Below are 10,189 nucleotides of genomic sequence, written 5' to 3'. Positions count from 1 at the left end.
TTTTTTTTTTTTTTTTTTTTGAGATGGAGTCTTCCTGTGTTGCCCAGCCTGGAGTGCAGTGGCTTACTCTCAGCTCACAACAACCTCTCCCTCCCAGATTCAAGAGATTCTACCTCAGCCTCCTGAGCAGCTGAAATTACAGGCATGCATCACCAAGCCTGGCTAATTTTTGTATTTTTAATAGAGACGGGGTTTCACCATGTTGGCCAGGCTGGTCTTGAACTCCTGACCTCAAGTGATCCACCCACCTTGGCCTCCCAAAGTGCTGGGATTGAAGGCCTGAGTCACTGTGCCTGGCCCACAAATACTTTTTTAATACAAGTCCATCAGTGCAATATTTTTGTTTGCTAAATCTGGCAACCCTACTTACACCGGTCTCCATACATTTTTGGAGTCATGTGGCTTAGAAAGGCCAAGAACACAGTGAACACACCCCCTCCCCCTGGAAAAGTGTGCATATGAACATATGCAGATGATTTCAGAGGGTTCCAGGATCCATGCCACCAGGGATGCCAGGTCAGGTACCTCCTTCCCTCCAGGATGCATGCTTACCTTGTGGGGAGAAGTGGGGTGCGTCAGGGTTCCCTGAGACACTTCTGGTCGGCTTCCAACCAGTGACTCAAGAAAGTGTTGGGCTGCAGCCTTCTGGGGTACAGTCAGTCAAGCGCCTCTGTTGCTTTCTCTGATTTCGGAGTCACTGTCATTCAAAAAAATTAAGATTTAGCTTTAATAAATTCATGTCTATTACTTGACATTGAACAGTACCCTTTGTTCCCTGCCTGTTCTTTGTGGAGGGAGGGGCTGTTGGCACAGAGGCCTCAGTGTTCCAGCTGATTCCCAAGGTAGCAGGACTCAGGGCAGAGATGAGTGTGGGGTGGGGCTGGGACACAGACCACCCAACATTGTCTCTGACACTTCCAGAATGCCATCGGAGGTTCAGAGAGGCCTGGGAAGAATGTGTCTGGCTGGACCACAGGGCAGAGGGAGGGAGGGAGGGGATCTGACCTAGTTTGTCTTCACAATGGAATTGCTTTTTTCCTGGATAAGAAGAAGGAAGAAAAGGAGAGACAGGACCTAGAAGGGTGGGGTGACAGCGGCTTTATTTCTCTTCCACAGTAAGATTCACTCCCTGAATTAGTTGTGCAGCAATTGTGCACCTACTGTGTGCTAGGTGCTGTAGTGTTATACACCAAGGGGATATTGGGGTGGATCAGACACAGAGTTGGCCTCCGAGGGCGTCACATCTCGGTGAGGGGACAGATTCATGGTCAGAGAGATCACTATAGGATTCAGTGGAGAGGAAGTTTCCCTTTTTCTGTTAAGCACCAATTGTGTAGGCCTCGAGCTAGGTGCTGCGGACGAGGAGGGGGATGGCAGGGACCTGAGGGAGAAGCTGGCAATTCAAATGCACCAGGCAACAGGGGTAGAGACCAGGGGCAAGAGACGCCCATGCGGAGAGGCAGCATGGGCAAAGGCGTGGAAGCAGGAAAGTTCCGGGGTGTTTTGCAGAACCTGGAGTTAGCAGATGCCTAGTCATTTGAAGCAAAAATTAGAACACACGGAATGACAAAGGATTTTTCCCTGAAGTCATGAATTTATTGGAAAAATGTTGCAAAATACATATCACTTTTAATTAGCTATTTCTCTTCTTGCTTTTTAAAAGAATTATTACAGGAAATGGAAATATCTCAGAAAATCTGGGGTGAAGGTGGCTGTAACATGGGGTGCCAAATTGGAGTCCCAGGGAGAAGACTGGGGGCGGAAGGTGGGGACCAGTTGGAAAAAAGGGCTCGAGGCCAGGCGCGGTGGCTCACGCCTGCAATCCCAGCACTTTGGGAGGCCAAGGTGGGCGGATCACGAGGTCAAGAGATCAAGACCATCCTGGCCAACATGCATCTTAGTCTTTACTAAAAATGCAAAACTTCTCGGGAGGCTGAGACAGGAGAATCGCTTAAACCCAAGAGGTGGAGGTTGTGGTGAGCCAAGATCTCACCATTGCACTCCAGCCTGGGCAACAAGAGCAAAGCTCCACCTCCAAAAAAAAGCAAAAATTAGCTGGGTGTGGTGGTGCGTGCCTGTAGTCCCAGCTACTCGGGAAGCTGAGGCAGGAGAATCGCTTGAACCAGGGAGGCAGGAGGCTGCAGTGAGCTGAGATCACGCCACTGCACTCCAGCCTGGCGACAGAGCGAGACACTGTCTCAAAAAAAAAAAAAAAAAAAAAAAAAAAAAGGGCTGGGTTGGGGAGTTTAGGCAGGGAGTGGGGAGCCAGGAAGGGCATTGAGGAGCCGCATTAGGAGGATTAATTTGGACTGAGTCTTGTTAATGAGGACCGCAGTCAGGGAGGGAAGAGGTGCTTTAGGACACGCCCCACAGACTCCCTTCTTATGCCGTGTTTCTTTGCTGCTTGGGGAAGAACTGCTCTGACTTCCTCTCACTTAGGGCAAGCACTCTCCAAATAGACCCTGCCACGGGATATGCATGCTGGTAAGAGGGGGAGAAGTCCAAATAGAGACATTATATTCATTTAGTAATATGTATCAGCTGGTGTAAGTACAATGGCATTTACAACTAATTGATCATAACCAGTTACAGATTTCTTCCTTCTTTCTCCACTCCCACTGTTTCACTTGACTAGCCTTAAAAAAAATAATACTTATTGAGAGGTGTTCACTAAATATTATTTACAATGCAGCACAAGGCTTGGCTTGGACTCCAGCAGGAGTGTGATGTTTGTGTTTATATGTGTGCCTATGAACTTCCTAAACATTGGAAGCAAAATTTCATGGCATATAAACCTTCCTGGAGAGAAAGTCCCTAGGTTTCATGAGATTTTCTAAGGAAACGGACTCAAATTCAGCTTCAGTAGGTGCAATGGGAGTGGTGGGTTGGAAAGCTGGAAGCACAGGGTGTGGGTCAGTGCTTACTTTGTTGCAAGTTCACAAAAAATCTGGGAGGCAGATGCTGTCACGATCATCCCCACTTGAGAGATGTCAAAACTGAGGCCAGAGAGTTAAGTTGCCCAAGGTCCCATAGCACCAAGATTTGAAACCAGGCAGTCTGGTCCCAGGGTCTGTGCTCCTGACCACAGTAAAATTGGAAACCTCTTGCTTGAAATGAGAGGCTAGATGCCACAAATGTTTCTCAAACATTGTAGAGGTCAAACAAACTTGCCTGCAGGTGGACTGGACCCAGTTTGCATCTTCTGCCTCCTGGGAGACCACAGGGAAGGGGAGAACCCCGAGGAGGAGGGAGGGAGCCACCCTAGAGACTGGAGGGGCCACAAGTTGGCCTAAACAGGAGGGAAAAACTGAAGCTCCTCCTTCTGCACCTTATCCCGCAGGAGGTGGCTGATGCCCTGGGAGGGGGTGCGGACCCAGAAACCAACTCGACCAGTAACAGCAGCCACTCAGCCTGGGACCTGGGCAGCGCCTTCTTTTTCTCAGGGACCATCATCACCACCATCGGTGGGGGAGGGGATTGGCATGTGGGGGCGGGCAAGGAGCCTCCTCTTGGGGGAAGGTGCAGGGAGACGGAGGGGTCCCAGGCAGCCCCTAGACTTCCTGCATTGCCCCTCTGCCCAGGCTATGGCAATGTGGCCCTGCGCACAGATGCTGGGCGCCTCTTCTGCATCTTTTACGCGCTGGTGGGGATTCCGCTGTTTGGGATCCTACTGGCAGGGGTTGGGGACCGGCTGGGCTCCTCCCTGCGCCGTGGCATCGGTCACATTGAAGCCATCTTCCTGGTGAGCTGTTCCATGCCCTGCCTGCCCTGTGCTGGGCTCTGGCTACCCTTCCCCATGTCCCTGGCATGTGAGCACGTCCCCTAGACCATAAGCCTCCCCATAGGCTCCTGGGGGGTGGGAGTGGGGAGTATGGGAGTGGGGATGGTTGGTGTCTCCTGGGTCCTGCCTACTGCCCCTCCCCGCAGAAGTGGCACGTGCCACCGGAGCTAGTGCGAGTGCTGTCGGCGATGCTCTTCCTGCTGATCGGCTGCCTGCTCTTTGTCCTCACGCCCACATTCGTATTCTGCTACATGGAAGACTGGAGCAAGCTGGAGGCCATCTACTTTGTCATAGTGACGCTTACCACCGTGGGCTTCGGCGACTATGTGGCCGGTGAGGCCGCCCTTCTTGTGCTGCACTTTCCCATCTACCTAATTCCTGTTCAGGGGCCCTGCACTCTGGCTTTTCCCTCCAAATCCCATGTGGTTGCTCTGACTCCTGCATCCATCATGGAATGCACCATCACATTCCTGCACACATGCCAGCGCCTTAATGCGCCCTCACATTCTTATATGCCTGAGTCCCATGCATGCTCACGCATATGTTAGATGCACCCCTCACACATGTCACATTCTTGCACGGGGGCTTCCCTTCTTGCACGCTTTCATCTTTTACACTTTCAACTCATGCACACCACTCGTGTTCCTGCCTGCACTTACACACTCAAGCACATCCCCATTGACCTAGGGAGGGGAGGACCTCTCCAGGAGCTGGAGGGGGGCAGTGAACCAGGGTTCACAGCCTTGTTCCAAGTCCAGTTCTTTCTGCCTTCCCTGGTGGTATCCCAGGCGCGGACCCCAGGCAGGACTCTCCAGCCTACCAGCCGCTGGTGTGGTTCTGGATCCTGCTTGGCCTGGCTTACTTCGCCTCGGTGCTCACCACCATCGGGAACTGGCTGCGGGTAGTGTCCCGCCGCACTCGGGCAGAGGTAGGCGCCCCTGGGGTGGCACTGCGTTTGCGCACTGTGGTGCAAATGCGCTGTACCCTAGCAGGGGGTCGAGCAGGCTGTCTCCCTTCCAGGGCTTGGGCTCCTGAGGCAGGGGCTGAGTGAGCCTCTGTGTGTGCCCCAAAGGGAACACAGGGGTATACGTGTGTGGGTAACTTTACCTCTGCCCTCATGGGTAGGATTGCCAGATTTAGCAAATAAAAAATGCAGAAAGCCAGACAGGGCAACAGGGTGAAACCCTGCCTCTAGAAAATCCAAAAAATTAGCCTGGAGGGGTGGTGTGTTCCTGTAGTCCCAGCTACTCGGGAGGCTGAGGTGAGAGGATCACTTGAGCCAGGGGAGGCCAAAGCTGCAGTGTGTCATGATTGCACCACTGCACTCTAACCTGGGGGACAGAGTGAGCCCTGCCTGGTCTTACCAAATAAATAAGCTCAGTTAAATTTGAGTTTCAAATAAATAATAAAATTTTAATATAAGCATGTCCCAAGAATTGCATGAGATATATTCACGCTAAAATTTTGTTTCTGTGAAATTCACATTTAGCTGGGCGATTTGGATTTTGCCACCCTGCTGGGGGCTGGGCTGAGGCTGGAGGACCAGGCAGAAAGGAGGGTTGGGGCTTGATCCCTGCTGGTGAAGGGGCAGGTTTCCGGAGGTCTCGGAGGATAGTCTAAGAGCTCCAGTCGGGGGCTGCTTCCTCTCTGTACAGATGGGTGGCCTCACGGCGCAGGCTGCCAGCTGGACTGGCACGGTGACGGCGCGCGTGACCCAGCGAGTTGGGCCCGCAGCCCCTCCGCCGGAGAAGGAGCGGCCACTGCTGCCTCCACCGCCCTGTCCAGCGCAGCCGCTGGTCAGGCCCCGATCCCCTTCGCCCCCGGAGAAGGCTCAGCCCCCTTCGCCGCCCACGGCCTCGGCCCTGGATTATCCCAGCGAGAACCTGGCCTTCATCGATGAGTCCTCGGACACGCAGAGCGAGCGCGGCTGCCCGCTGCCCCGCGCGCCGCGGGGTCGCCGCCGCCCCAATCCCACCAGGAAGCCCGTGCGGCCCCGTGGCCCCGGGCGTCCCCGAGACAAAGACGTGCCGGTGTAGGGGCAGGATCCCCGGCCCGGGCCTCGCAAGGGCTTCGTTCCTGCTCCCCGGCATGCTTGGCTTGTTTGACCAAAGAGCTCTCTTTGCACTGGACTCAAGCCTGGGGAGGAGGCGACGCTTGCCTCTCTGCCGCCCCCCGGGCCCGGCCCTTCCTTCACTTCCATCCATCTCCAGACTCCCCAAGGCTTTCTGTGTCGCTGTCCTGGGCGGGCGTGTCCCTCACAGCACCTCACGACTGTGCCTCAAAGCCTGCATCAATAAATGAAAACGGTCTGCACCGCTGCGGGCGTGAGCGCTCCCGGACGCGAGTGGGTGTGGGAGTGCTTTCCTCGGGCCACCGCGGGGGCACCTCTGGCCTCCCGTGACCCCCAGGCTGAGGGTCCCAGGCACCCAGGTCGGTCAGGTCTCGGCCCTCTCGACTGGGCTCAGGCTCGCGTCTCTGCCTGGAGGCGGCTGGGTAGGGTCCCGCGTGGGGATCAGCCGGGATGGGCCTCGCGTCTCCAGCCTCGGCACACACACTGGGGGGTCGGGGGTCGGGTTGAGGCAGGGGAGAGAAAACGGCCTCTCGCGTGGAGGGCTGTCGTTTGAACTCTCCTGGCGCGAGAGACCCTGCCCCTCCTGTTCCTGGAGCGTTGACCCCTCCTCCTTCTCGTCCCGAGGCCTGTGGCGTCTGGGTCCGTAGGGGCAGAACCATGGAGGAAAAGCCTTCGAAAGTAAGACCTCTCCCCGTGCCCCCTTACCCTGTCAGCTCCCAACCCACTCTTGGTCCGACACGGGCTGTGGCGCGATTTCTTACTCAGCCTTGGCTGCCCGCAGCCCCCACCCAACCCCACGCTCGACGGGGCCCCCACCCGGGCCCGGCTCAGATCCCCGCCCCCAGCCCGCCCTTCCTTCCCGCCCCAGCCACCCTTGACCCTTGGCTTCTCTCGTTGTTTGTGGCCCACAGGTGTCGCTCAAGTCTTCGGACCGCCATGGCTTGGACAAGGAGAGCAAGGAGAGAGTGTGCAGCGACATTCGGGACCTGTGGACCACGGCCACGCTGTCGCAGTCCGAGCTGAACACGCCGCTGTCCGACGTCTGCTTGAACTTCGACGCGGAGGGCCGCAGCATCAGCCAGACGCGCGACTGGTACGGCCAAGGGCGCCGCTCCTTGGACGAGGGGGACAAGGCCAGCCAGAAGCTGCGCCGCAGCAGCTCCATGGAAATCAATCAAGGGAAGGAGGACACCGCATCCGAGATCAAGGCCGGTCAGTGAGGCCTCGCCAGGCCGTGGGCGCCCGCGGGGCAAGAGGCTGGTCAGGGACTCAATGTCCGGAGCTGTAAAATGGGGGGGAAGCTGATGGGATCCAAGTTTCTAGGATTCCCTGGGAGAGGCGCCAGCGCGCATCTTTTGCCTTTCAAATCCGCCAGGCATTCTTGGAGCGCCCCCTCCCGGGCAGGCGTTGTAACAGGCCTTTCGGTCGTCGCGCGCCGAGTCCCGGCAAGGACGCACCAAATAAATTGCACAAAGACGCCGTAGTAGGACCTGCGGGGTTTTTTGGTTTGTTTTTGGGGCAGGATCTCGCTCTGTCGCCCAGGCTAGATGGAGTGCAGTGGTGCGATTACAGCTCACTGCAGTTCAAGTGATCCTCCCACCGACCGCTTATTTTTTTTGAGACAGTCTCATTCTGTCGCCCAAACTGGAGTGTAATGGCGCAATCTCTGCTCACTGTAACCTCCGCCTCCCAAGTAGCTGGGATTATAGGCGCGCACCACCACGACCAGCTAATTTTTGTATTTTTAGTAGAGACGGAGTTTCACCATGTTGCCCAGACTGGTCTCGAACTCCTGACCTCAAGTGATCCGCCCATCCTGGTCCCCCAAAGTGCTGGCATTACAGGCCTGAACCACTGCGCCCAGCCTTTTTATGTTTTTTTAGAGACAGGGTCCTGCTTTGTCACCCAGGCTGGAGTGCAGTGTTGTGATCATAGCTCACTGCAGTCTCAAACTCCTAGGCTCAAGGGATCCTCCAACCTCAGCCACCCTCACCACCCCCAACCACCCCCACCACCCCGAGCTTGGAAGACGGGCCGGCGCCACCCTGCCCAGCTAATTAAAAACTTTTTTTTTGTAGTGAAAATTTCGCCATGTTGCCCAGGCTAGTCTCACTTGGCTTCCCAAAGGATTAGGATGACAAGCGTGAGCCACCATGCCCAGGGAAGCCTGTGTTTTTAATGGAATCATCTGGCCAGTTGCAAGAGTTAATTCCTCGTCTGAGGATTTGCGCTGGTTGAGGAGGTGTTCATCTTTCCATTAGTCAGTTGCTGGTTACAATTTCTAAGCCCCTGCCACATGCTGGGCACTGTCTGGCACCCCCAACCCACTTCATCAGAGAATCACAGCCAATAACAATGTAACAATGGGCACATATTGAGCACTTGCTGTGTGCCAGGCACCAGGCTTCCCCTGCATTGTCACCTTCAAACTTCACAACCTCCACGAAGAGCTATTCTTATTACCCCATTTTACTGATGAAGAACTTGAGGGTCGGAGAGTGTCAGTCACTGGTCGGAAGTGCCACACTGTGGGGCAGTCAAAACTGGAACCAGGTGGGGGGGCTCTAAAGCCCAGGCTTGTAACCTCTGTCCCATGCCGACCCCAAAGCTGCACCAGCCACAGATCTCTGAAGGCCACTCCCTCCCACCAGGTGCCTGCCTGTCTCCTCTGCTCCAGGGAAGGCCCGGGAGTCTGCAGATGGCTGACCCTTTTTTCTCTTTTTCCAGAAAAGTCTTCTTCAAGGTCATCGCTCGATATTTCGAAGCACATACCCCATCAAGCCTACTGGGCAGAGCAGCAGAACAGGGTTGGAGGGGCCGGGGAGACTGGGAGTTTCAGTGGGGTAGGGAATAGGCCAGTTGGGGGTGACTGGCAGGGTCGAGTGGCAGGCAGGCTGCTAGGGGGTTTGGGGGCCACAGGGAGCAGGTGGGGCATTTCATCTGTGGGCAGAGATGAAGTCCCCTGGATGCCTAAACCTCTTACTGCTTCTCCAGGTGCCACTGCCCCTGATGGAACTCATGGAGAATGAAGTTCTGGAAATCCTCACTGAAGCACTCTGGAGTGAGCTCCCACCACAGCTTCTGGTGGATTTTGCTGGGCTGGGGCCCAGGAGGTGGGGTTTCAGGCTGCCTTATGTTTGTCAGTGCCCTTGGCACTCATGAGTATTCCAAGGGCCCCATAAAAGTTAAAAGCTAAGGGACTGGGCACAGGAAGACCCAGTCCCAGGAGGGTATATGGTGATGGTCAGAGGCCTGGGCTCCAGGCTGGGCACAGCCCCTCTCTAGCTAAGGGAGGCTTTTCTGTGGCTGTTTCTCCACCTGCCCAGTGGGATGACAGGCTTGGTGTGGCCTCGACTCCCTCTGGCTGTGAGGCGCCTTTGGACAGTGGGTTATTTGGGTGAACTTCTGTTGCTGGGGTACAAAAGCACAGCGGTGACAGAGGGCCAGCTGATGGCTTAGAGTGGATGGCTGGTCCAGAAGGTGGGCAAACTGCTCGCTACCACCGTCCTAGCTCAGGCCTGCAACGTCTTCCCTAGCCTTGATCTCATCCATCCTCCACCTTAACACTCAGCACCCTTAAAGAGTCAAAAGTTTCCCAAGCGAACACAGACCTGAGTGCCCTGCGCTGCTGCTACCCCCAATCATCGGCAGTTCCTCAAACCACACCTGCGGGGCCTGCTGGTGGGGAGACCTTTCCGGTGCTCACTGCCCTGACCCGAGCTCTGCCCTCCTCCTAGGCTACCGGTTAGGGATCGGCAGGGACCACTTCCTGACCAAGGAGCTGCGGCAATACATCGAGGGGCTCAAGAAGCGCCGGAGCAAGAGGCTGTACGTGATTGAGGACGCCTTGGGCTCGAGCAGACCCGAACCAGCCCCGTGCCATGCCGGGTCCCCAGATCCCAGCCTGACCCCATCTGAGTAAAATTTGAGTCCTAAAGAAATAAAAGAGTCTATGCATGATCCGTGAGTCAGTGCATGGCAGCCCGCGTGAGGCGGACGCACGGGGCCCCGCCCTTCCCCATGACCTTCATTCGGTCACCGCAGTGACCTTGAGCTTTCTCCGTCCGGGCCCTATCGGCCCTACCTTCCGGGACTCGCAATCCAGGGCATCTTGACTGTTTTAGGTCGGCTTCGCCCACCCAGAGTTCCGCAGCTCTGTGGGGCTACTGGGTCTACGGTTCGAGTGCCCAGCTGGTGTCGCTTTGGGGAAAGGGGACAAAGGGAAGGGGGCAGCACCTCCCCCCTCGCGAGGGCGCTCTAGGCTCCGCCCCTCAAGCATAGGTAGCAGGTCCAGCCTCTCCACTTGTCCCGCTCTTGCGTTTTCATATGTAAGTGGT

At 56.0% G+C, this 10,189-nt stretch overlaps 2 protein-coding genes across 3 annotated transcripts in view; both read left to right on the top strand.

The window, feature by feature from the left end:
- The window catches only part of KCNK4 (potassium two pore domain channel subfamily K member 4), a 9,088-nt gene extending 2,963 nt beyond the window's left edge, over positions 1–6,125 (top strand). For both annotated transcript variants that reach the window (XM_032282970.1, XM_032282969.1), the window contains exons 3-7: positions 3,341–3,464; positions 3,582–3,742; positions 3,928–4,114; positions 4,570–4,709; positions 5,437–6,125. In XM_032282970.1, coding sequence (XP_032138861.1) covers positions 3,341–3,464; positions 3,582–3,742; positions 3,928–4,114; positions 4,570–4,709; positions 5,437–5,817 — 993 coding nt within the window. In that variant the 3' untranslated portion in view covers positions 5,818–6,125. The remainder of the gene's footprint in view (positions 1–3,340; positions 3,465–3,581; positions 3,743–3,927; positions 4,115–4,569; positions 4,710–5,436) is intronic.
- A 229-nt stretch (positions 6,126–6,354) lies between these two features.
- Positions 6,355–9,812, top strand: CATSPERZ (catsper channel auxiliary subunit zeta). The gene is made up of 5 exons (XM_032282977.1): positions 6,355–6,530; positions 6,764–7,064; positions 8,580–8,659; positions 8,847–8,913; positions 9,590–9,812. The coding sequence occupies exons 1-5, from the start codon at positions 6,510–6,512 to the stop codon at positions 9,772–9,774; spliced, it is 654 nt and encodes a 217-aa protein (XP_032138868.1). The 5' UTR covers positions 6,355–6,509; the 3' UTR covers positions 9,775–9,812.
- The last annotated feature ends 377 nt before the right edge of the window (positions 9,813–10,189 follow it).

The sequence above is a fragment of the Sapajus apella genome, unplaced genomic scaffold, assembly GCF_009761245.1.
Source record: "Sapajus apella isolate SASKATOON/1434 unplaced genomic scaffold, GSC_monkey_1.0 scaffold14, whole genome shotgun sequence".
In the NCBI taxonomy this organism is placed as follows: Eukaryota; Metazoa; Chordata; class Mammalia; order Primates; family Cebidae; genus Sapajus; species Sapajus apella.
The sequence above is the reverse complement of the archived record's forward strand: the minus strand, read 5'-3'. Positions and strand labels throughout refer to the sequence as shown.

Bases quoted from the DNA above. Each gene is read 5' to 3' on its own strand.
- CATSPERZ (XM_032282977.1), top strand. From the start codon at position 6,510: ATGGAGGAAAAGCCTTCGAAA. The intron at 6,531-6,763 runs GTAAGACCTCTC...TGTGGCCCACAG, and splicing joins TGGAGGAAAAGCCTTCGAAA to GTGTCGCTCAAGTCTTCGGA. The intron at 7,065-8,579 runs GTCAGTGAGGCC...CTCTTTTTCCAG, and splicing joins CGCATCCGAGATCAAGGCCG to AAAAGTCTTCTTCAAGGTCA.